The 24,788-nt window shown below is 47.6% G+C and overlaps 1 protein-coding gene across 1 annotated transcript in view; it reads left to right on the top strand.

Moving 5' to 3' along the window:
* LOC103605100 (peroxidasin homolog) overlaps positions 1–24,788 on the top strand; it is a 70,808-nt gene that overhangs the window by 21,040 nt on the left and 24,980 nt on the right. The window contains 12 exon segments of the mRNA XM_008589682.1: positions 129–200; positions 3,963–4,034; positions 7,546–7,617; positions 7,988–8,059; positions 10,623–10,792; positions 12,222–12,339; positions 16,020–16,189; positions 20,206–20,478; positions 21,564–21,680; positions 22,670–22,828; positions 23,529–23,641; positions 24,506–24,662. Coding sequence (XP_008587904.1) covers positions 129–200; positions 3,963–4,034; positions 7,546–7,617; positions 7,988–8,059; positions 10,623–10,792; positions 12,222–12,339; positions 16,020–16,189; positions 20,206–20,478; positions 21,564–21,680; positions 22,670–22,828; positions 23,529–23,641; positions 24,506–24,662 — 1,565 coding nt within the window.

Raw genomic sequence — 24,788 nt, 5'->3', positions numbered from 1 at the left:
ATGTTGATGGTGAGGTCCGTAGCTTAATCATTTTATAACCTTTTCCAAGGCTACAGGAATATTTTCCCTTAACAGAACTTAGAAGATTTCTTTATTTTTTAAATTCTTACTGAAACTTTCTTTCATAGGCTTCTCAACAATAATCAGATCAAGAAGATACCAAATGGAGCATTTGAAGACTTGGAAAATTTAAAATATCTGTAAGTTAATGATCAGTTCTTTAACCCCAAAGCTTATGTTATCTATATTAAGTAGACTATTTAAATAGCATATTTAAATATAGAACTATAGTTTGTACTGTTTATGAGTTATTGTGAATACATTCATAATAGTATTTAAAAAAGGTTTTATTTTTAGAAGGTGAGTCAAATTTTCAAGGGATTCTTTAAATGAGTTGTCTTTGGTTTAAAGTACAACATTATGTGATCTTTAGCATTTAGTTAATAAACCTTAAATAAAATAGGCTGAATAGCAATAAAATGCATAGGCTCTGAAAACCAGTCTTGGAGCAGTGACACTTTTTGAGATGCAAAGTGGCCACGTGTTCAATTGCCGGTATGAACAGGTGAAATGAGTTTTATAAAATATAAGCGAAGTGGCAGTTTCCGGTTGCCTTTCCAGCTGCAGGTGAAGTGTAAAATGTGAATTACTAACCCCTTCGGAATGTCACTAATTCCTGCTCATTTGCCTGTCTTCTTCCAAGTGATTTCACCTCTGATTTTTATGTAAATTTTATTTTACCTTTAAAAATTGATTTTAGTTAGTTCATGTATTATCTTTAAAATATCTTTTGCTTGTTGAAGTCAGTTTTGCAGTTTAGAAAATGACTTCCCTGTGACGTATTGGTTTAGTATCTTTCCCATGCACTTATTTTAACATTGGAAAGGATTAAGAAAAACCTGAAATTACATCCCTGGTTCTAGACAGATTAAAAATATGTGTCATATGCTTTTAGCAAATTATTCTTACTTGTAGGATAACTTCCCAAAGAGAGCCATTTTTAATGAAGGATTTATATCAGTTATTTTTATTTGAAATTTATATAACTGAGCCTAAACATCTTTAAATTATGTTGATTTTTAAAGGTCATCTTACTAGCATTGATGTATATTTTCAAATCTGTTTCGATTTTAAATGTATCACTGGTTCTTAATTGCAGAGCTACCTTTAATTCTGTTTATTAAAATATATCTTCCTCAATGAATATATTTGAAAGTGTTATATATGAACAGTTTTTCTTCCATCATTTTTTGCATAGTATATTTTTAATTGTCTGAATATTACTAAGCCTTGTTACTCATTTTAAAAATGAAAGACAGGTCTTCTATCTGTTCTCTGAGTTTTTGTTTGTTTACCTTTTTTTTTCTTTTTTTCTTTCTTTCTTTTTTTTTTTTTTGGTATATTAAGTGCTGTGCATGTTCCAGAAGAGATCTTTTGATTTCCTAGAAAGTAGATTTATTTAGCTGGTAGTGAACGTCCGGTGTTTGTGTGTGCATGTGTGTGCATGTGTGTATTTTTAATAGTTTGTTTTTATTTTTTATTTCATTTTTTGCTTTGGGTTTTGAATTACTTAAGAGCAGCTTATTAGGTACTCTGCAAATATGATCAATGTTAAGTGGTTTGGGATACTCCGTTTTTCACCAAAGACAATCTTTTTAAAATAATGCTTGTTAAGCCTCATCTGTTGACCCACGTACCCTCAGAGCATCCGTGTTCCAACCTTTCCTTCCTCTCTTCCACCAACATGCATCCATGGTGCCCACTGGCAGTGCAGTGCCTGACACAGATCACTGGGATGGGGACTGAGGTTAGTAGCAGAGGGGGAGGTGTCACGATGGGGAAACAGGCTGAAGAGCAGGGCTGAGCCGAGCAGAGAGGGTCCTGCCGTTGGCAGTTCCCAGCTCTCTTCCTAAATCCCTCAGATCTCATTGGTAGGGTACATTTTGGTAAACATTGATTTAGGAAACAGTGTAATAGTATAATCTACATGTTTAAGGACTCTCCTGAAATGTATTGATTATTTCAGTCTTATATGTTTAGAAGTTGACTAGTCCTTATTTCCTGGAACTCCAGTTACTTCTGGTTAGGCACAAGCCTTCCCTTAATTCACATTTCCTAATGATGAAATAAATTCTTGAGATATGTAGAACTCCTATTCAAAGGGGGAATTCTATGATAAGTGGAAAATTATGATTTATTATTAGAAGATGGTCAGTGCTCAACTATTATGTTCCAGTATCTTTAAGGAGCATAGATTCATACATGATAGTTTGATTCAGTTATGTTACACATTCTTTAAAAGGATTCCTTTACTCTCATTGTGTTAAAGTTCATGCACAGTGATGTTTGCACTGATATTTCCTTTTAGCTTTGCTTTTTGAAATGGGCACAGAAACCTACGTTCAGACTTGCCTTCTGTAGCGAGAGTAGCAGTAACTCACACCTGAGCAGCAGTTACCACGTACCAGGCCATATCTCGATTATTCTGTCCATTTTAAAGGAGAGGAAACTGAGGCCTATAAAGGTTGATATCTTACCCAGGGTCACACAGGCAGTAAGTGGCAGTTCAAGGACCCAAGCCCATAAATCCTGGAGAAGTACCCACCTTGCTAGGCCTCTGTTGTGGGCACTGGGCTGTTGATCGCTGGAGCAATCCTGGCTGGTTTATGTTAAAGCTTATAAATCTTTGTGAGGTCACCTTAGCACATTTGCACAGAGGAAAGCGGTGAGAACTAGTTATAGATAGACTGCAGCAATTAAAGTTAGCAGAGCAGGTCCTGGTGGATCCTTCACCAAACGTTATCAAAGCACGGTAAAGCATTTTGCCCTCTGGAAGTGACGTATGCAACGGTATAAGCATTGAGACCCACAGTGCTGTTTATTCAGTGAAGGGGTCGGTGCGGCCCTGCCACCGAGCAGTCAGTGTGAAGAGAAGTTTCTGCCTGAAGTTGAAATGTAGGGAACGTGTGGATTTTGACCTGTCCACCTGCCCACATCAGAGCTGAAGCCAGGTGGGTTGTAAGAAGTGACGGTGGCAGATATCTCTGCATCTGAGCACAGACACCATCTCTGGTCTACAGCATCCTTAGGGGTACCAGGGACCTGCTGCAGCAGAGCTGTATTATGAGGAGATCCGTGCTGAACACAAGTCACGTCCACGATGGATGGCTCTTTTCGAGCTGTGATGCTTTGTGTGAGAGTCCCCGTCCTCGGCCGGTTAGCTGAGGGCTCGGTGAGCTCTCTCTGCAAGCACCAGGCAGTGCAAACACAGCCGCAGACGAAGTGCAAGTGGAGGGACGTGGCCGTGCCCCAGCCAACCTGACCTGTGGGCCCTGAGGCTCGAATCTCATGTCGTTCTCATGAGCCACAGAACAGGATTCCTTTTTCGACATTTTCAACCATTTAAAAATGTAGAAACCCTTCTTATTAGCTTGCAGGCCATACAGAAACAGGCAGCAGGCCGGTCGTGTGACTCCTCATGCGCCCTGCTACTCCTGTTTTGGGAAAACGGGATTCTAGTGGGTGAGAAGTTCGGGGCACAGCCAGTCTCCATGTTGTGTGGCCCCCTTCGGGTATGTTAGAACTGCATCAGTGTCAGCTGCAGAACCTAATAGTCCGTGCATCGCACACGCTGCTGGGGAACCGGCTCTGTCCCCCTCAGGCTCTGAAGCAGACATGCTGTCAACGATTCGTGAGGGGCCGCCCAAGTGTCTGTGAACTACCTGACAACCCACAGCAGCAGCCTGACCACGGCCAGTGTGGACCAGTCGCTTTTGATCCATTTGGGATTTGAGGGGAGGGAGACCTCCTGAGAGGAGCTGTACTTACCGTGTAAAGTTTTGTTGCATTCTCATGCAGTCATTAATCTAAAAGCCGTCTCCAAGTGTGGACGTAATTCTTTTCCGTCTGAAGTTGTGACCTCTTGTTTGTGTGCTAACACTCCCCAATGTTTCTTGTTTCAGCTATTTGTACAAGAATGAGATCCAGTCAATTGACAGGCAAGCGTTTAAGGGACTTGCCTCTCTAGAGCAACTGTAAGTGCCCCTCTCTTCTGTGCTTCCGTTCCTTGGGTGCCACCTGCCGTTTCGCCTCTCGTAGGGAAATGGACTTTGCATGGTGCATGTCGAGGCTGCCGGGTGCAGGGAGTCTGTGCATGAGGATGAAAGAGTAGCGGCGGGCCGCCTCTCCAACCCCACCGTCCAGCCCCTGTCCCCCCACAGCTGACATGCACTGGGGTTCGTGCAGGCACCAGCCCCCGTGCCCCGCGCCCGTGCTGCCGAGAACAGTCAGGCTGGTGGGCTCCCTGTCTCTCCATGTAAAGGAGAGCCAGACGTGGGAACAAGAGCAGCGAGTGACATCTTTTGTGGTAGAAGTGTCTGGGTGTGTGCGGCAGGAGGGGTTTTCATCGTACCCTGTTTGCTTTTTGTGACTCTGCACACATGCAGTTTAATTTCTTCAGGCCTGGTGTCATCACGTTGGAGAAACAAACTTGTTTTCCATGTAGTTCTGGTCAGTGTATGTTGCCTGTCACTAAGTGCTCCCTGGTTCTTTGGCCATCGGAAGTTGTACTTTGCTGTGAAGTCAGCATGTTGACTTTCCATAGAACGTCCTGGTTGCTTGGTTTGCTGGCCGGTCGGTCACCTCTCGCTGACTGAGCTGAGCGCTTGCTGAGGAGTTTCAAGTTATCGTGCGGCTTTACTAATGTGGACAGAAAACAGCTGCCTGTCGTAACGCAGCCTGACGTCCCCGTGCTCCACAGTTTGTTTGTTTCCATGTCTCATTGGTTGGCTGAGCATCCCAATATTTCAGAGAATTTAAGGCAGATTTGGGAGGAGGGTCCACCCTGCAATCCTGTGCTCTGGGAGCCCACAGAATGCTCGTGTTTCCAAGGAAGTATTTACTTGCTCCTGGAAAGGACTTTCCTTAGCTGACCGCACAGGGCACGGGTCTGTGTGGGACGATGTTGCCTGAAGAGCTGTATAGTCTCTGCTTCAGAGACAAGAGATGAGAAGAGTCAGATCACTGCCAGCACACGGGAGTGTCTAGAAAATGTCCAGACATAGGGAACGCTTTCAAAGGAACAAGTTCTTGTGTATAGCACGTGTGTCATGCCACGAGGGAGATAAAGTGATCACAGCAGACAAACTGTAAAGTCCTGACGGAATCAGGGGATCCAGTCCAGCTTTTTGAGGAGGTGAGGTAAGTGTTATTTTTAGGGAAGAAAGCAGCAGTCTGGGGAGAAACTAGGAGAGAGGCCTGGCATCTGTGAAGTGCAGGTAGGATTATCTGCCCAAGTGTTTTGACGACTGGGGGAGACTTTCTGAGCCAGCTAAAATTCTGCCTGCAAACCCAGGATCGGGTGAGTTGGGGTCTCTGCTGCTGAGGTTGGTTTCAATCAGTCAACATTATATTGTATGTAAGGGAGATAAAGAGCCTGATAGGACCCCAGGGCCCCCTCCAGAAGGTGCTGTCTAAGGAGGAGAGAAGTGTGCCCACCGAGAACCCCAGTCACATATTCCCACCGACGACTGCGTGAAGTGCTGGGTGTCCAGGCAGGGCATCTGTGCGGGGTCTCTGCTAAATCCAGCCTCAGCCCCTCGTTCCCTGCAGCCCCTCTTAAGACCCCACCTGTTGAAGACGTGCGTTCTCACCAGCCTCTGGAGGTGGGAGGCACGCGTCCCTGGAGCCCCTGGATGGGAGTCCACATGGGCGTGCCGGGTGCACCTGGGGTCCGCTGCGCGTCTCTGGTCCAGAGGCTCCTCGGGAGGCCATTGACACATGTCAGAAAACATGTCTGCCAGAGTCAGACTGAGGACTTTAATTCAGTGATGAACTCCGAGTACTTGGGGAGTCACTCCCGGACTTTGGTCCTCAGTTTCCTGAACTGTCCAGGGAGGGCTGGATGACGCCCAAGGCTTCCAGGAGCCCAGTCACCCTAGGGCTCTGTGAACCTGGACAATAGTGCTTTTAGCGCCTGCTAAGGCAAGATGCCTGCATCCCACCTGCCAGCCTTCCTCCTGGCCAGTCTGCACTGTGCTCTCCAGGTGAAGGACTTTTTAAGACAAACGCTCTGGGTTGGGACTTGCACACCCCCCGTTTCTGTCCTTGATTGGCCCCACTTGCTTTTCCAGTCCTGGCTCAGGACTCGCCCCCACCGGCCTGGGCTGGACTGAACTCCCCCGTGGGCCATCTTGTGTGATGGTGTGTGGTTCTCTGTCTGTCCCTGACTGGCCTGGGCTGCAGGAGGCCGAGGGCCGTGAGGGACTATGAGTTATTTTTCAGCATGCTGCTTGGCACAGACAAGGTTTTCTGTGACTGTTCCTGAAGATTTCTGTCTGGTTCTGTCTTCTCTGGGATCTCTGAATCACCTGCTCACCTGCGACAGGTGCTGATTGTGTTTTCTTCCTCCTCCTGCTCCAGTTCATCCTCTCCGCACATGTCCCACTCCAGTAGCAGTTGACATGCACAGGCCTGTGCCTGCAGTGAGCACAGCGTGTGTCCCCAGGAAGGGCCCATGTCCTGAGACTCACTTACCTGTGCAGCCTGTGCCTGGTGAGCTGACCCTAGGACGGGACAGGGACTCTGGCACCTGAAGTTTGGTGACCTTGTGGTTACAGCAGTTTCAGAAAGTTAATAAAAGTGACCATCGGGCATGAGTGTTGAGAATACTTCCTTTTGTTTGGCTTTATGGTAGAGACCTGTAACTGCTGGTACTTTGGTCTCCAGCTTCTCTCAGAGAAATGGACATTCGAATTGTGTGCTCGTTGTGGTGGATGCCGAGTGGAGGCCTCGCCCCGTGCTGTGGGGACAGGAGGGTCTCCCTGCAGAAGCGCCCTAGACAGAAGGGTGACTTCTTGTTTTACTGTAGAGAAAAAACAAAACAAAACCCAAAAGCACCAATTTTCAAAGTGACAAAATTAGTGTTCAGGAAAATTAGAAGAAATAAGTTATACCCAAAATGTGTGAATCACGGAAAGTGAGGATTTCCATCTTAAATGGAAAGGAGTAGAAGCTCTGGGTGTTCTGTATGATCAAAAGACACTCGAGGAAATCCATTGTCTTCACTCGGCGCATTTGTCACTCACTGTCTCTGCAGTTGTTTGTGTGTCTGACAAGAGACTCAGTGTCTAAAACCCTGCCCAGTCCATATATTAGTGAGTGAAGGAATTCACATCTTATATATTGTGCTGTTATTGAGATTACATTTTGTTTTGGAAATCCGTGTACTTTGAAAGTGAATTCAGTACACAGGGCGGGGCTGTCGTCATGTCACCCTGCGGGTGTGAGGGACACTCGGTCAGTGTGTCCCAGACCCATAATGTGCGTGGTCCAGCCAAGTGTAAGAAAGTCTGTGCCCGATTTTCAGTTGTATTTTATTTCCTACTTGATTATCTTTTTTGTTTTCCACACAGTGTAGGAAATCTAGAGTTATCTATTGGCATTTGAGTCTGAACTGACTTGGAAAAAAATGTTTGAGCAGAAAATCAAAATCTGAAAAAGTAATTACATTGTTTAAATTATTTTTCTTTTTTAAAACTCCTCTAGATACCTGCATTTTAATCAGATAGAAACTTTGGACCCAGAGTCATTTCAACATTTACCAAAGCTGGAGAGACTGTAAGTTGTGTTTTGTTCCTCGGTTTTGAATTTTTAGGTCTTCAGAGCCTGTGGCTCATTGGCTTTGGTAGAGTTAAGATCAACACCTCTTGAGTACCTGAAAACTGTTTTGGTATAAAATCCACATTACTAGCCTAACAATTCAGAAGCAAGACGTAATTTTTTCTTTACTTGAAAATGGTCATAAAATAGAAAAAAAATCCAGTTATTTTCTGTGCTACAGAGCATTGCTCTCAAATTAATTTGTATTAAATAAATGTAATCACTGAGATATTTTTAAAAATCTAATATATTTGACTGTTTATAGTCTTTTCTACATGTCTAAGAAGTATCTTAAAAAATTGGTTTGCTATATTATCTCTTTCAACAGATTTTTGCATAACAACCGGATTACACATTTAGTTCAGGGGACATTTAATAACTTGGAATCTATGAAAAGACTGTAAGTATAATGCCTTCTGTGCCACCTTTCCAGAAAAGCCTAGTTTCTCCATAATCCGTTTACCTGCTCCGTTTTACTTGGTATTGTGAGGTGCTTATGACAATGGGAATACTCTTTATGCAAGAGCATGCACATGTGCAGGTGAATTAATCCACTGAAAGCACAATGGGAAATGGATGACTTGGAATGTGGCAATAACTTAATCATTGAATAGGCCATTAAGATACGTTTTTAAAAATCATTTTTAAGTTCTTCAGATTAACTTTTAATTTCATGGTGCACATTTTACTTGTGGAAATAAAAGTAGTCTAGAAAGGGCCGGCCCGGTGGCGCGCTGGAGAGTGCGCCGCTTGGGAGCGCGGCGGCACTCCCTCCGAGGGTTCGGATCCCATGTGGAGACCGGTTCCCGCTCACTGGCTGAGCGCGGTGCGGGCGCAACAACGAGGGTTGCGATCCCGTTGCCGGTCCCCGGTGCGGGCACGACACCAAGGGTTGCGATCCCGTTACCGGTCAGTAAAAAAGACAAAAAGGAAAAAAAAATAGTAGTCTAGAAAGAATCTCTACACTGTATTTCACTCCTTTTATTTAGTCATATACATAATTAAAACATGTTAAGTAGACTGGAATCTACCCATTGTTTTCAAGACCTCCAAAAATAATTTTTCTTTATTCTGAGTAATTTCTTACAGTAGAATTAAGGCATTTGAGTACTGATGGAGAAAGTTGTTTGACATCCTTTTTGTGTTTTCCTTCGTGGTCTGGAAGGCCTTTCATTCAATTAAACGTTACTGAGTGACGTCCGCAGTGACCCAGACCCAGGAAAGAAGCAAGAGACTCAGACACACGCCTGCACCAGGGCGGTCTTCTGTTTGTTTCACCTCTTCAGTGAGATGAGGTGGATTGAGACCTAGACCATCATAACTATATGATTCTTTTCCTTAGGACAAAGAAGTCACCAGCCAAACTTAAAGTGCACTGTAGATGGGAGGATAGGACGGATACTTCCATGTTTGACCGATAAGACAGAGTAGAAAGGAATGGCCAGACAAACACTCCAGATGATAGCTGCAAGGCGCCCAGGACTGGCGGGGCGGCGGGTTACAGAGTCTGATTTCTCTGTTCTCAGCCTCCTTCTGCCTGCCTGGCAAATGCCCTCCACTCCCCCACCTGCCCGCTGTTCGTTGCTCAGACGGTGCAGCCCTGCATTCAGAGTGTGCTGCTCCAGAGGGCTCCTTGTGGCCTGGCTGCCCCCCAGGACCCCCATCCCCGGAAGCCTGCCACCCCCTCCTGCGGGCTCACCCCCTCACCCTCTCCTTGCCTTGGGGTGCAGCGGGTAATGGTGGAGTCTGTGTGCTTCCCTCTGTGGGCTTGGCCGAAGGACTGGCTGGTTCATTCATGGCAGCATGGCCCTGTCCTGACTGTCAGGGTCTTCTGGTTCAGCAGTGGCTGCAGGCTGTGCTGGCTGCCCAGGCAGGCTGCTGTCTTGGCTACCTCCTGGCCTCTCACCTTAGAACCACACAAGGAGCAGCTGCGTCCCCTCTGCACAGGGCCTCATAGATCCCATGTACGTGCTCGCCAGGAAAAAAAGGTTCCTCTAGCAGGCCCAGGTCTATGTCCCTGACCCCCTGATCTCATGCCCTGGAGAAACATGGATCGGAGGTGCACCTGGCTTTGCCAGAGTGGTTCTTGACAGCCACCGCCCGAGCTCACACCCTTGCTCAGACCCCGCTCCACGGCCCCATGGCAAGTCACTTCTCTAGATCCCAGTCCCCATCTGCGGACTGGAAACAGTGCCCACCTCAGTGGGGCCGTAGTGAGCTCCCCCAGGTAGTGCACCTGTGCCGAGCTGGTCAGGCAGCAGGTGTTCCTTACCTAGAACTCGTCTCCCCCACGACGACCACTTCTTACTCTTGAGCAGAAGCAGCCGTCCTTCCCAGGGGGAGGGATACCCTGCCCGGTCCTCTTGCTGGGACGGGGCGTGCCAGGCTTCACCAGTACTTCCCAGGACAGTGGGATCCTCCCGGGATTTAGACATAAACCCCAGCCACGCTGTGCAGCTCTGCCGACACACCCCCAGGGGGAATTTCAGCGTTAAGTGAGATAATAATGCTGCGGGGCCTGTCGCAGGACAGGAGTTGAACGGTAGTGAGCTCCGTGGTTGCTGTTGTGACCGCAGTGCTGGTTTTTGTGAATGGCTCCTGCCCTGCCCCTTCGTGGACTGTCCTGAGCCATCCAGCCCAGTCGGTGCCTGTGTGGAACTTGCAGCCTGCAGAGTGTTATCACTCGTTAACCCGCACTCCCTCACACCCTGTCTTGCTAGTGTCATTCTGGGTATTTTTCCGCTCCTGGGTTCTTTTTATCGAAGTGTATCTCTTCCTCATTTCCCCGTGTCAGGTGGGGCTGGGTCTCGGATCCCTTTGTGTAAGACACGTCCCGTCTGGTGTCGCGGCCTGGCAGGCCCCTGCAGGCTCATTGATTCGGGACCCGGACGTCTTTTCTGTCTGGCCAGGGTGAAGCCGTCACCCACGCCCTGGTCTCACCGGCTGCTGCTTCCTTCCCACAGGCGACTGGACTCAAATGCGCTTCACTGTGACTGTGAAATCCTGTGGTTGGCAGATTTGCTGAAAACCTATGCCCAATCAGGGAACGCACAGGCAGCAGCCACCTGTGAACACCCAAGGCGCATCCAGGGCCGGTCAGTGGCGACAATCACCCCGGAAGAGCTGAACTGTGGTGAGTGAGTCTGGAGCCCCTGGCAGAGCCCGGGCGTGGGCCTTCTGGGGGCAGGACATGTCTTCAGCCATCATTGGGCCTGGTCCTGAAAGTCACCACTTGGTGAACCCTAGACAAGGACCTCCTTTGCAGCCAGTTAGCAGCGGCACCCCTAGGGATGTGTGTCTCAAGGACCAGATTTCTGTTGACTGTTCTGGAAGGTCCTTAGCTCTGCCCTTGTCACCCTGGCCCACCTGGAGGGACTGGGTCATGACCCTCTGGCTCCCTCTCCTCGAGGGCCACATCCTGGAGCGAGGATGAGGAGGAGCAGAGCTTTTTCACAGTTTCCCTGAAGTAGGGGCTGCACAGACCACCCAGCAGGGAGCAGGTGAGGAGACCATTTAAAACGTGCTAAGGGTGAGCCCATGCCCAGGAGAAGTGCAGCTGCCGAGCCGGGCTGCAGGCGCATCAGCAGAGGTGCTGTGTCAGCGAGGGGCTCACAGAGCAAGCGGGGTTCCTGTGGTCCCCAGCTCCTCGACTGGGTGTCAGTAATCAATTACTGCTGCATGCAGTGGCTTCCCCGAGGAGTTACCCACGTACCACCTGTACAAGGCACCCTGCTCAAGTACACAGGTTAGTGGGTTTTAGTATACTTGCAGTGTGCGGCCTAAGTAATGAAAAAGATAGTGAAAGTTAGGTTTTTTCCTGATCGTGTTGGGGAGCCATGGGAGGATTTAAGAAATGTCCCAGTGAGGCTGGAGGCCTGAGGACCCCATGAGGCGATGGCTCCAGACTCGATCCATCCAGACGGATGTGGGGAGAGAGGAAGGGGGCTGGGTTGCAGCGACCCCAGACTCACACCCTGGGCTGCAGAAGGCAGGGGGGTGACCACCTTCCTTTTTGGAGAAGAGGAGGGCACAGTCGAGGACAGTACAAGTGGACTGTGGCCCGTTTGGGTTGAGGGGCTTCTTTCTGCTGCTGTGCAATGGCAGCAGCGCTGAGCCCACCTAACAGCCCCAGATGTCAGGGGTCCCGCAAGGCCCCCACACGCGCACACGCAGTCAGGGTTGCGTTAGCTGCGAGGTATTATTTTCCGTTCCTTTGTTCACCACATACAGCTGGTGGAGTTCACTGCGCACAGGGGTTAGCTTCCTCAAGGGGCGTGGAGCAGCCCGCTGCAGGTCGGCATGTGGACTGTGTCTGGAACCGTCCTTGCCCGGCCTGTCTCTGAGACTCCAGAGCATCTCCGAGGCGCTGCTCCTGCTGCATAGAGGCCCGTGCTGTGGGGCTTCTCTGCAGGGTCCCAGTCGGTCGTCTCTGTGGGATGTTCACGGCTGAGATGTGCATTGGGGCGGGTGTGGTTTTTTCTCAAACGCAGGGGTCCAGTCTGGCTTCTCCCCGACTCTCACATCATGGTGTTAGAAAGTCTCTGTTTCTTTGTTGGGCACAGAAAGGCCGCGGATCACGTCAGAGCCGCAGGACGCGGACGCCACCTCGGGGAACACCGTGTACTTCACCTGCAGAGCCGAGGGCAACCCCAAACCCGAGATCATCTGGCTCCGAAACAAGTAAGTTGGGAGCGCCGGGCCTCAGCATCACGAAGGGACGCACCGGGTGCTGAGCTGCGTCTCACTGTCACCTCCGGCCCCACCTTGCCTTATCCTCTTCCATGAGGGAGAAGAGTAAAGAGAAAATCAGTTTCTGCCCCCTCTGGTTTGACGTGGAGTGTGGCCAGGAGACGTTCCTGCCGTCCAAGTCCCTGCGAGGCGGCTCCTTGCTGGACCTCATTCCCTGAAGGCCCGGGGCACTTGCCCCTATCATGTCAGGGCAGTGGGGGACACTGGCCACACCTCTTACTCCCCCTGTCCTGCCCGAGGTAGGAACTGGTGGAGGAAGTCCTCTTGGTTCTTCTCAATCCAGCCACTTCCCCCTCGCCATGGCCAACCTGCTCTAGCCCAGGCTTCGGGCTTCTGGTCATTGACGTTGACAAACGTTGGACCTGGGCCTTGTGGCCGGGCCAAATGAGAGGAGGAGAGGCCCTGACCCCTACTGAGCAAAAGGGGTCTTGCCTTCGTGCCACAAACATTTTGAGGGGCCTGTTTAGGATGAGATGGACTCAGCTGGGTTTGGGAGCTGGGGTTGTGTGGGCTCAGGAGAGGGAAGGGACGAAGAGAGACAGAAATGGAAGGGACTGGGCTGGGCCTGACCCCCGTGCTGCAGGCAGAGGCTCCGGAGGGGATGGGGTCAAGTCTCGAGGGAACCTGAGGTCGGGTCACGGAGGGGTTTTTGGGTCAAGGTGGAGTGCTTTCAAGTTTATGTTCTAAACCAATCTTAAAAGGAAACCCTTGACGTAAAGCCACCTTCTATTATCACTTTTAAATCCATTTGGACAAGGACACTATTACAACATGTGGGAAAAAATATATTTTTTCCTGTACTCTTAGTCAGCATCAGTCAACAGCACAGAAGACAGACATCTGTGACCACATATGTGGGGACTTCTTCCCACTAGCAGGAGAGCAGCTCTCCAGCTCTCTTGCTAAACGCCGGCTGGGTGTCCTTTAATTCAATTCAATTCCAGCACTGGAGGTAGCATCAGATCCCATGGTCTGAGAGTGCGGTCCCCAAGACTGTCCCAACTACAGGTGCCACTCGCAAGCCCCAGGTTGTTTTATCGGTGCTTCTGACCCACCGACTACAAATCAGGGATTCACACGACCTCCTCCTCCCACCTTAGGCTCGATTAGTTTGCTTGAGTGGCTCACGGAACTCAGAGAAACTTGCACTTAACATTTACCGGCTTATTATAAAGGATATTACGAAGGTCACAGATGAAGGATGTACAGGGTGAGGTGTGGGGAAGGGGCGTGGAGATTCCGTGCCCTCCCTGGGCTGCCACCCTCCAGGAACCTCCACGTGTTTGGCTATCCAGAAGCTCCCTGAACCCTGTGCTCTTGGGTTTTTATGACATAGGCATGACTGAGGCATGCACAGCCATGTAGAATGTGACCGGACAAAAAGGGTGTGACCTAAGGCTGAGTGGGGAATCCGAGCAAGGCCCGTGTGTCTTCTCGGCCTCTCTGTGTGGCATATCTTCCTCCTGGTCGTGGGGCAGGACCCCTTCTCAAATGGGGGTCTTATGACCTACGACGAGACCAGGTAGGTCAGAGAATTTCTGTGTGGACAGCTCCAAGACAGAAAGTCGGGAAGATTAGGACAAGCCAGGAACGGTGGACGGAAACAAAACGTACACATCATAATATCACTGACACCAAGACACACATGTTTATGAACCAGGTCTTCCCTGATGATCTGGGCTGCAGCATCTCCACCTTGAGCTCTGGCCACATTGAGTCAGGAGGAGCAGGGAGGACATCTCTGATCAGAGCCCAGTGACGCTCACGACCAGATGATTCAGACATTGCCTGAGTCATCGTCTCTTCCAGGCGAGGCCCAGACTCCCAGGAGCACATATGGCCTGGCTCCTGGGTGATGCAGTGTTTATAGAAAAGATGAACACGAGAGTATTGAGCCTGGCATTTGAGGGTGTCAGGTGCGGAACTGGAAGACGTGTTCTTCCTCACGAAGAGATCGGAGGTTTGTGCTAGGTCCAGACTCTGCTGTCATACCCGGAAGGTGCCATCGACGGGGGACCCAGTGCACGGCAGAGGAAATTCAGGATGCTGTCCCAAGCTTCACATATCTCCAGAGTACAGCACTGGAGTGATTCCAAAATACCGTGAAGGGTGCATTTAAGTTGCAGGGAAGCATAAATCTGGCTCAAATACTTCACACCTACATTTTATAAATGAAAAAATTGATGATAAAAGTTACAATCTCATACCCAGCTATGGCAGAGGAGGAGCCAAAGCCTGGAGGCCTGATGTCTGGTGCTGGGCTCTGCCTCCACCCACTTGTGTCTTGGCTGACAGCCTCACCTGCAGGTCTGCCTCACCTGCTGGACAGCCTCACCTGCAGCCCAACCTCACCTGTATCTCAGCCTCACCTCCTGGCCAGCCTCACCTGCAGGCTGCCTCACCTACTGGCTCTGCGTGTTTATGGGAAGGTGACTGGGCCACATTTTGTGAGTTCCATTTATGGTGCCTGAGGTGACTGTTGCTTCCATGCAGAAACCTTGTGAGTGAGGACAGTTTCGCTTTGGGCAGATGGGTGACAGGCAGAGAAGATGGTGAGGAAGGTGTGTGGGAAGAGAATGAGTGTTGGTTGCATACGGGAGCATTTCAGGTGGTCTGAGAGCACTCTTGCTGGCTTGTATGAACATCATCATGGGAAAATGCTTTCCAACAATGCTGGTTTTGTTCCTTCGGCATAAGTAATCGAGCACACATCCAGACTTTGCTGTTTTCTTAGGAAACTGACGTAGACTCATGCTCAGCATTGATGATTGATTGCATGAACTAAGGGAAGTGGACGTTATTTTGTCTGTCTTGATGGTCCAGTGGCACAAGCATCTCTCCAGATCTGTTGGCATTCTCACGTGGCACAGTACCTGGCTTTTCTTATGCTGTCGACACATTTACCATAAGCTGTGACCTCAACGATGTGAGACTTCACTGTCATGTCCTCGTGTGCATCTGAACAGAAGGAGCTGAAGTGAAGTCACACGACGGGCAGGGTGCAGGTTGCAAGTGTTTCATCCTGCTGCTGCATGGTGGGAGTCCCCTGAGAGGTCACTGTTGCTCCAGGACTGCCCAGGCACACACGATGGAGAGACCTGTGTCCTGGAATGTGCCATGGCTCCACGGGCCATGGTGCATGTCTAAAGGGAAGCGACCAGAAGCTTGTGGGCACTATTATTTAAAATACAGATATGTCTTTTGTTTTTAGTAATGTAAAAATATGTTTCTACCCTTTTCTCTTGATTCAATTTGCCAGAAACAAAGGAAAGTGTTTCCTTTGAATTTTTTCTCCTATTTTCATTTTTCCACTTGAAAGTAGGACTGCTCTAAAACATGTAGGTAGATTGCACACGTGGATAACAAAGGTAAGCATGTGAGTCAAGTAGAGATGCAAATGTGTGGGATTCTTTCCTGAAATGCCTATTAAGTTTGTGGCTCTTGTGGAAGAAGCATGTCCTGGAAGGTGAGGTGTTTTACACTCGGAAGTGCTCACCTGCACGCTGTGCCGCTGGGATCCCCTTGCTAGGCCTAAAACCCTCCGCTGGGGATGGGTGAGATATTCCCTTGTGCTTTTGACATCTGAGCATCCCAGATTTCCATCTTTGTAGTAACGAGCTGAGCATGACGACAGATTCCCGCTTGAACTTGTTGGACGATGGAACCCTGATGATCCAGAACACCCAGGAGACGGACCAGGGCATCTACCAGTGCATGGCGAAGAATGTGGCTGGGGAGGTGAAAACGCACGAGGTGACCCTCAGGTACTTTGGGTCTCCAGGTATGTGCAGGGCCTTTCCCATAAGGGTCTCTTCCACAATTGTCACCTTCACCGTCCACTCCCTCCTCTCCTTGCACCCCAACTCAGTAAAATCAGAATGAATGATTAAGTCTCCCATACCAGGGGTGGCCCACGAGGCATTTGAGTGTTGCTCTCGCCCAGGGTCACCCCTGATCTGGGGATGCACACTCAGAGTGGACACAGTTGAGGAGGTGAGGCCATGGGAACCTGGAGGGACTGTGTCCACACTCTGGCCCCACCGACACAGGCCCACCTGCAGGGGCACTGCTCAGCCAAAGCCAGCCTTTGCCACTTGGCAATGAGGTCTCTGTTTTGCTAAGGGCTTTGATTATTTAAAGGAAGACAAACATCTGGATTTTTTGCAAAATTTCCATGTTTAAAATATTGGCACCTAATTTAAAAAATTTGAAAAGATTGTCCAAGCCAAGTCAAGCACAGCTGTAGATGCTCTGACACATCTGGGCTCCACTAGGATGCTAACTCTTCCCTGTCCATCCATCTTAACCATGGCTTTTGGTCAGAAGAGAAACCTTCGAAAAGAGTGGCGTGGAGTGGGCTGTGCCTATCACCACTCCTGGCAAATAGCACAGGTCATGGTGGCACCACCTCTCGTAGGGTCCACCTGCCATTCTCCTATCTGAGTCTTATCCAGGCCAGGGTGTGGTTCAAACTTCTTCCCTGAAGACTCCTGGCCTGCCCATAGCTTTACCTGCAGTTGTTCTAGGGTCATTGTTTCCCTGGGGTTTCACATTTCAGGCCATTATAAAACCTGTTGGGTGGCAATTTAAGTGGTTTATGTTTGTTTCTTAGTTTAGATTCTTAGCTCCTTAAAACTGGTCTGACCTTTGCGTTACTTGGCACGTCCCAGCACAGGCACAATAAGTATTCACTGACGGGTGAGAACCCATAGCTATCAGGAAAGCAAAAAGAATATGTTGCTGCTGAATCAAAGCCTTTAGTCAAACAACTTTCCACATGTTCAATACAGGTACTTAGCACCTTTGCAAGGTCAGACTACCATGGATCTAGCAATGAAGATAAGACACAGCTCCTGGTCACAGAAGGGGCTTGGGTTCTGTCTGTAAGGAATTAAAAATTTCACAAAATAGAGAACAAAGTGTAATATAATGTATTGTAAGTATATGTTACATAGACAAGGAGAATTACAATAGACTATGAATAATGAAATTATGTAGAAGAGTTGCTATGTTAGGGTAATAGAATCCTGTATTTTGCCAGCTTTTTATGGCTTGAGAGTTCTGAATTTAACCCCTTTTTTATCTGAAGCTCTGTGTTTCTTTCTCAGGAACTCAGCTTTATTTGATGTACTAGGTTGAGCATGTTGGTATAGCTTCCTAAGATACACATGAAGGATCTCCTACAGTCTGGGGTTCAGGGGGGTCATTGCAGCATGAGAGAATGAGCCATGCAGAAGCTCAGAAGCTAAGTGCAGGGGTTGGCGAACTACGCCCTGCAGGCCAAACTTGGCACACTGCCTGGTTTTCTAAGGCTATAAACTATTATTTATTTTTACATTTTTAAATGATTGAAACTCCTAAAAAAAGAACGATACTTTGTGACACATGACAATTACATAAAACTCAAAATTCAATGTCTATACATTAAGTATAATTGGAGCACAAGCACACTCACTCTTTTGCATATTGTCTGTGGCTACTTTTTTACTGTAATGTTGGAGTCGAGTAGCGGCAGCAAAGGCTTTGTAGCTCCCAAAGCCTAAAACGTGCATTACCTGGCTCTTTATGGAAAAAGTTTGCCAACCCCTGTCCCAGAATATAGTAATAACCTGTAGTAATAATAACAGAGTGATCTGTAAGTGTCCATGTCTCGTAAAGTGTTAAATACACTTTATATATTTTGATGCTCTGTTATTAGGGGCATATAAGTTTGCAACTTTTATTGTCCTGGTGAGTTAAACTTTTGATCATTAGCTTTCCCATTTCTATTGATGATTTTTGCTATAAAGTTAATTCGATTTAATATACATAGAACAGATTTCTTTTGATTAGCATTTGTCTCATGTACATTTTTCCACCTTTTTGCTCTAAACCATTCTGTATCTATGTTTTGTTTGTTTGCTATAAACAACATAGCACCAGATTTAAAAAAAAAAAAACTGACATTTTCTTAAAGTGGATTCATTTATATTTATTGTAATTAGCAATATAGATGTATAAATTCTACATCTTATTTTGAACTATTTGTCCAACCTTTTCTGTTTCTTGCCTTATTTTGGAATAATTAGCTTTCATCTTCCACTTCCCACTACTACTTTGGAAATTGAATTAAGAGATAATTAACATTATCTACTTCTGTTGTTTTAGTGGCTATCCTGAAAAATTTTAAATGCATTATTAAATTGCCAAAGTTTAAAGTTGTTGTCTTTGCCTTTCTCTCCAGCATACCACCTTAGTTTAAGGGCTGTTTGAGTTTTTATGTTTTTAAAATCTGTAAAACATTTGTATTATTTTGATCTCTTAAGCTTTGTCTGGATACACCCACGTGCTTCTCATTTCTGTTGCTCTTTATTTCTTTCTGTGTCTCAGCTCTTCCATCCAAGGTCACTTTTCTTCTGCCTAATGCAGGTGAATCAGGCAGCAAACCCAAGAGAGGACCTGCTTTTGGTTAAAAAAGCTTAAATGAGAAGCTCATCTATTGCCCTCATCTGCTTGATTCCTGCCCCTCATTCCCACTTCCCCAAATTTCTAATAGTTTCTTCTTCATCCTTCTAGAAAAATTGTAAGCACATTCAAGGCTAGTGATTTTTTTTACTTGCCGTATTTCAGAAACCTTTCGTTTTTCGTTTCCGTACATGAGGAATTTTCTTACTCTTTTCCTTTCTATAGCTGCTTAAAATTTCACTATCTAGATGTACTGTATTTAATGAGTTCTCTTTTGGAGTAACTTCAGATTTTTTCTAAATATTTTGCTATCACAGATCCATATCCTTTATCCAAAACCCTTTGGGCCAGAAGTTGTTTAAAACTCAGAAATTTGAGAAATATTTATAGGAGGGTAACATGTTGGGTAATCCATATACCAACTCAAACTGTCAGCAGAGTCTTGGACAGTACCCTGTAATCAGTGTGTCGGTATCCTGCAGCAAACTGTGAGAGCATTCATAGTGCGTGCAGCAAATAAAGACTGTAAGTAGCCTCACGCTACACAGATCAAGTTTTACAAACAAATAAGTCATGAAAAAATGTTGATTTTTGGAGCCTTTTGGATTACAGAATTGTGGATAAGGGTTATTGCCCTCCAAAAAACAACATAAAAATTATGTGTACATATATCAATTTACATGTTTGTAAAATATCTGGGATTACATTCCTAGCAGGGTAATTTCCTGGTAAAAGGATGCAAATATCTTCAGTTTTGATATATGTGGTCATATCTCTCCATATCAACTCACACCCCCACTTCCAATGTGTAGGAGTGCCGTTTCCACACAAACTCACCACGCAACATTACTAAATGTATGAATTGTTTTTCTAGATTTGGAGTTGAAAAATACTGTCTTAGTGTAATTTTAATTTGCATTTTTTGTTGTGAGTGAAACTGATATTTTTATATGTTCTAATTTGCTTTACCAACAACATTTTTTCCCAGTAAGAGCTACTAGCTAACAAGGTTTGACAAGACTGGCATAATGCATTTAAAATTTTACAAAGTAACAATTCCCCTTAGAGCCCCATGCAGTTTACAGGGGAAGCCCAGCTCTTACTGAAAAAGTCGCACTTGCCTACCGATCACAGGCTGCCTGCATTTCTTTTGACCTGAGGCCGTGAACTGTTTTTATTGTCTGCACATTTCTGTAAGAAATGTAAGAAAACAAGAAGTATCCAATTAAATGTGGTTCGTTTTGCTTATTTCAGAGTTAGATAGAATGAGTATCCTGAATATAGGAAAAAATCAAGCAGAAAACTTCTAAAACTGGAAGAAATTAATTGAGGATTTTTGTTTGGTTGTGACAGCCCGACCCACTTTTGTAATCCAGCCACAGAACACGGAGGTGCTGGTTGGGGAGAGTGTCACCCTGGAGTGCAGTGCCACAGGCCACCCCCCGCCACGGATCAGCTGGACCAGGGGTGACCGGACACCCTTGCCAGCTGACCCTCGTGTGAATATCACACCTTCTGGCGGCCTTTATATACAAAACGTCGTCCAGGGGGACAGCGGAGAGTACACGTGCTTTGCATCCAATAGTCTTGAAAGCATCCACGCCACGGCTTTTATCATCGTGCAGGGTAAGTAAGGGTCCATGCACAGTGTCAGAGGTGCCGTGCAGTCCTCCTGCACCCTCCTGGCTTGCCCGCACCTTGTGCATGAACTCTGTGTGGGCAGCTTCTGCTCTGTCTCCTTAACCTGCCTTCGTTTCTTCCATGACACTCAGTGCCACTTGACTAATTGCACATGACTTGGTGATCAGCTGATTTTCTGAGCAGAAGCTGTGGTGTCTGCAGCATCCGAACACCTGGCAAGCACACGTGTTGAATAAATGAATGGGCATGCACGTGTGTGCACCTGTGTATTCAGCACATCTGGCACAGAGCTTTGATTGCTTCCCCAAGATGTGTTTTTGGACATAGGACCCTGGAAGTATGTATAGTTTTATAACTTTTTGCCATGCATTTTCAAAGTGCTTAACTGACAATAAAATTAGTTTAATAGTTTTTAAATAAATTGGGACGTGAGCCATTTGTTGGGAAGCATTAAAACAGTACACAAGTGCAAAATTTTGAGAAATTATTTTCTCTCTTTTTGCCCATTTCCTTTCTCACTAACAATTTGTTGTGAATCTCTCTCTCTAATTTTCTTTGCACAAAGAGCTATGTAACCATGTTACGGGGTTTTGCTGTCTTTTTCTGGGATTGTTACTTTTACAATCATACTAGATATACTGTTCTGTAACTTATTTTTCTCATCCAATAATAATAACTGCTGTGTAGGACAGCAGTTGTACCAGAAGACATTTTTAGCCTTTTGAAAATATTAATTTAGACTGAGGAATGAGATCAACCTTTTTGTCAGCCATGCTTGCACAGAATGGGATATGACATTACCCACGCTCTGTATACGTTGTAGCTAGCAGTGTTGCTAAATGCCTTCTATTTTTGTACACCTTTTCAGTGCAATGCTGAGAAAACACCTGCCGTTTGGTATTCTTTCTGCTTTGCTTGCTTTTGCTCCCCTGGGCCTCTTTCCCTTTTCGACCTGCTCATACGTGTTGCACCCTGTTGTTGTCCTGTTTTAACTGTTCATTTTCTTGTGCAGCATTTTTACCCAGTGCTGTCTTTTAAATGTCCTGTTTTGAATGTTTTTCCTCCGGAAGCTCTTCCTCAGTTCACTGTGACTCCTCAGGACAGAGTTGTCATCGAGGGTCAGACGGTCGATTTCCAGTGTGAGGCAAAGGGCTACCCACAGCCTGTCATCGCCTGGACCAAGGGAGGTACGGTGGCTTCGGGGGGCACTGGGCCCTTTACCTGTTTCCTCCTTCAGTAACAAACCCTGGAATCAAACCGTCGTCCTGCGGCCAGGCAAACCCAACATCTTCTGGACAGGGCCGAGCCACGGCTGAGATCCACCCCACCCAAGCGCTGGGGAGGGGCAGTGGTCGCCCGTCTTTGTGGCCTTCTGGCAGCAAACACTGAGCAGCTCTGTCGTCGCTGAGGGGATGTGGGTGCCTGCTTCTCCCAAATAGTCTCTCTGTCTTGCTTTTAGTGTCAACTTAATTAGCGTCTTCGATGAAACTTAACAGCATGTAGGGTAGAACTTCCTGGAAAGGAAATATCAAAGAAATGAGCATCTCTGCTGTCCCTTTGATTCCCAGAGTCCTCACCGCTGCTGCTGCACGTGGTGTTGTGACTGCTGATCCCATTAGTTCTTTGGGTACGACCCTAGCCCACTTCCTCCTACTGATGAAGTCACAGCCCGGGTGGGGACCGAGTCTGCTGGGGAAGGGTCCCCAGGCCCACAGGGCTCCTGTCCCTGCATCCCTCCGAGAGTCCCTGCCCAGGGCTCCTCATCCTCAGGCCTCTATCAGGTGGGAGCAGGAGAGGTCTGTCCCCAAAAGTAATGCACTGGGCCTCCCTGGGGCAGCGTTTCCTCCTAGGTAGCCCCTGCCCACAATCCTCTTCCCTGTTCTCCTCTTCTCAGACCTGACTTGTGACCAGCCTATCGGTCACCCTAGTCTCATGTCATCCTGACTTCCGTCCCAGCCCTTCCTGGAGGTCGGGACGGGAGGTGTTCATCCCTCACTGACTCGATGGCCCAACCTGTGTGCAGCGCCATGCAGGCTCTGGTGGGAATCCCCTGGGCAAATGGAAGGTTTGACCACAAACTTCTGGCGAGCCCTCACTTTCACAGATAAGGTCCTCCTGAATCCCCCTGTCTCACCTGCTGTGCTCCTGTCTCCATAACTGACATGTGCCCTTGCAGGAAGCCAGCTCTCCGTGGACAGGCGGCACCTGGTCCTATCGTCAGGAACTCTCAGAATCTCTGGGGTCGCCCTCCATGACCAGGGCCAGTACGAGTGCCAGGCTGTCAACATCATTGGCTCGCAGAGAGTTGTGGCCCAGCTGACCGTGCAGCCCAGAGGTACGCACCAGGTGGCCTGAACCAATCCGTTGTCAGGAAACACAGATTTTCTGCAACCAACATTAATATGATTGCTAATTATAGTTTACTCTTCTCTGTTTTGTGCCTTATTGACCATCATCATACTGGTGTTCCTGAGGTGTTTATGTTAAATCTCTTTCCCTTTAGCTGGTGAAAACATTTATTTATTTTTTAATGGTGCTTCTGTGGAATTCAGATAAGGCTGACGTGTTAAAGTAAAACTAATTAGTTTTTCCCTTGGTTAATTAATATTACTTTAGAGCAGGGTTGTTTTTTAACTGCATTTTCTAAGGTGGTTATTTAAGCAGCATGAGGTCTACCTGAGCCAGATCAGCATGTGCAAACCCTGATGGTGTCCCAGGGGCACTGTTCTGTTTCTCTCCTGTCTGGTTTCACATCAGACCCCCACCTGCCATTTGTCCTTGCTGGGTGTCATTCATCTGCTCTCTCCAGTTGGTCTCAGCACACCATGTCTCTCTTGATAGAGGCAGGATAAAATGACTGGGGTGTGGACGCAGGCCCAGAGGTCACTAACACTGGTGTGGCCACTGGAGCTGAGGCTATTCAGGCCACTCTCGGGGATCTGGGTGGCCTGATCGAGTGCAGGGGGCTTTTGCTCTTCTGAAACTCTTTGCTGTGAATTACGAGTTTTCCTGGATTCTTCACCTTTGACTTCCAGTCACACCGGTGTTTACCAGCATCCCAAGCGACAGGACAGTGGAGGTGGGAACCAACGTGCAGCTGCCCTGCAGCTCCCAGGGGGAGCCCGAGCCAGCCATCACCTGGAACAAGGTAACGGGCCCAGGCCTCGCCTCTGCCGCGGGGAGGGTGCTGGAGCCGGCCGGCCGCCACCTGCCCGCTTCTGCTGCAGACTCTACAGCAGCAAAAAAAATGTCCACATTGTTGGCCTGGAGTTAAACATATCATGAGGTTACTCTCACCAATAAGAACAAAACAAACTCAGAACACTCTCATTTTCAGCGACAAAAGCAAAATGAACCCCTTTATTAGATCCACCATCTCATAATCAATAAAGAACGGTTTTTGATATTATTTAATTTTTCTTTGCTATTTTCGTAAGCACAACATAAACATGCTAACAGTACTTACATGTCATCAACACCGCTTTAACATGAAATGTTCCTGGGCAGACAGGGCTGGCCCACTCGGGGTCCCTGGAAGGAGAGTTCTTGGAGGGTGAAACCTCCTTCCGGCCCCTCTGGGCTCCTCCCGGTTCCTCCTCCAACCTTTCCGGCCTCTTTACTCTCCACCCACACCGGTGTGTCTGCTCATGCGATGTCACCTAAGCTTTGGGTCTGTCTGAATCTTCCTGTCACCTCAGATGCCCCCTTACAGGGACACTCCCATGTGCGCACCGTAGCACCTAGCCCATGGGAGGTACCATCTGAAACTTTCCCCCTACCCCACAGTTGTGGAAAATCATCTTGTGGATTAAAAGCTCTGTCCTCAGCAAAGAATGAGCCTGTGTGAAGGGTTCGTCCCACTGAGTTGGTTTGGATACATCTGATCGTAGCCTTGAGACTTTTCCATTTGTGAATCCTAACAAATGGCGTTCTTCCCCCGCCCCACCCCAGGAAAAACAGCTTCTGCTTTTTAGTCTCTTCCCTTACTATTATTTTTATTGGTTTGCTGCAGGATGGGGTTCAAGTAACGGAAAGTGGAAAATTTCACATTAGCCCCGAAGGGTTCTTGACCATCAATGACGTTGGGACCGCGGACGCGGGGCGCTACGAATGTGTGGCCCGGAACACCATAGGCTACGCCTCGGTGAGCGTGGTGCTCAGCGTGAACGGTAAGACTGCCCGGGCTGGCGGGAGCGCTTCCCGGGGCTGGCGTGGGACGCCCTGCGTGCTGTCGAGAAGAACGTGCCCGGGCCTCTGCTGTCACTCCAGGCTGATCAGAGTAGGTTCTAAATGAT

This window comes from Galeopterus variegatus, unplaced genomic scaffold, assembly GCF_000696425.1.
Source record: "Galeopterus variegatus unplaced genomic scaffold, G_variegatus-3.0.2 Scaffold5592, whole genome shotgun sequence".
Taxonomy (NCBI): Eukaryota; Metazoa; Chordata; class Mammalia; order Dermoptera; family Cynocephalidae; genus Galeopterus; species Galeopterus variegatus.
Note: the sequence above shows the minus strand (reverse complement) of the source record. Positions and strands in the feature narration are given on the sequence as shown.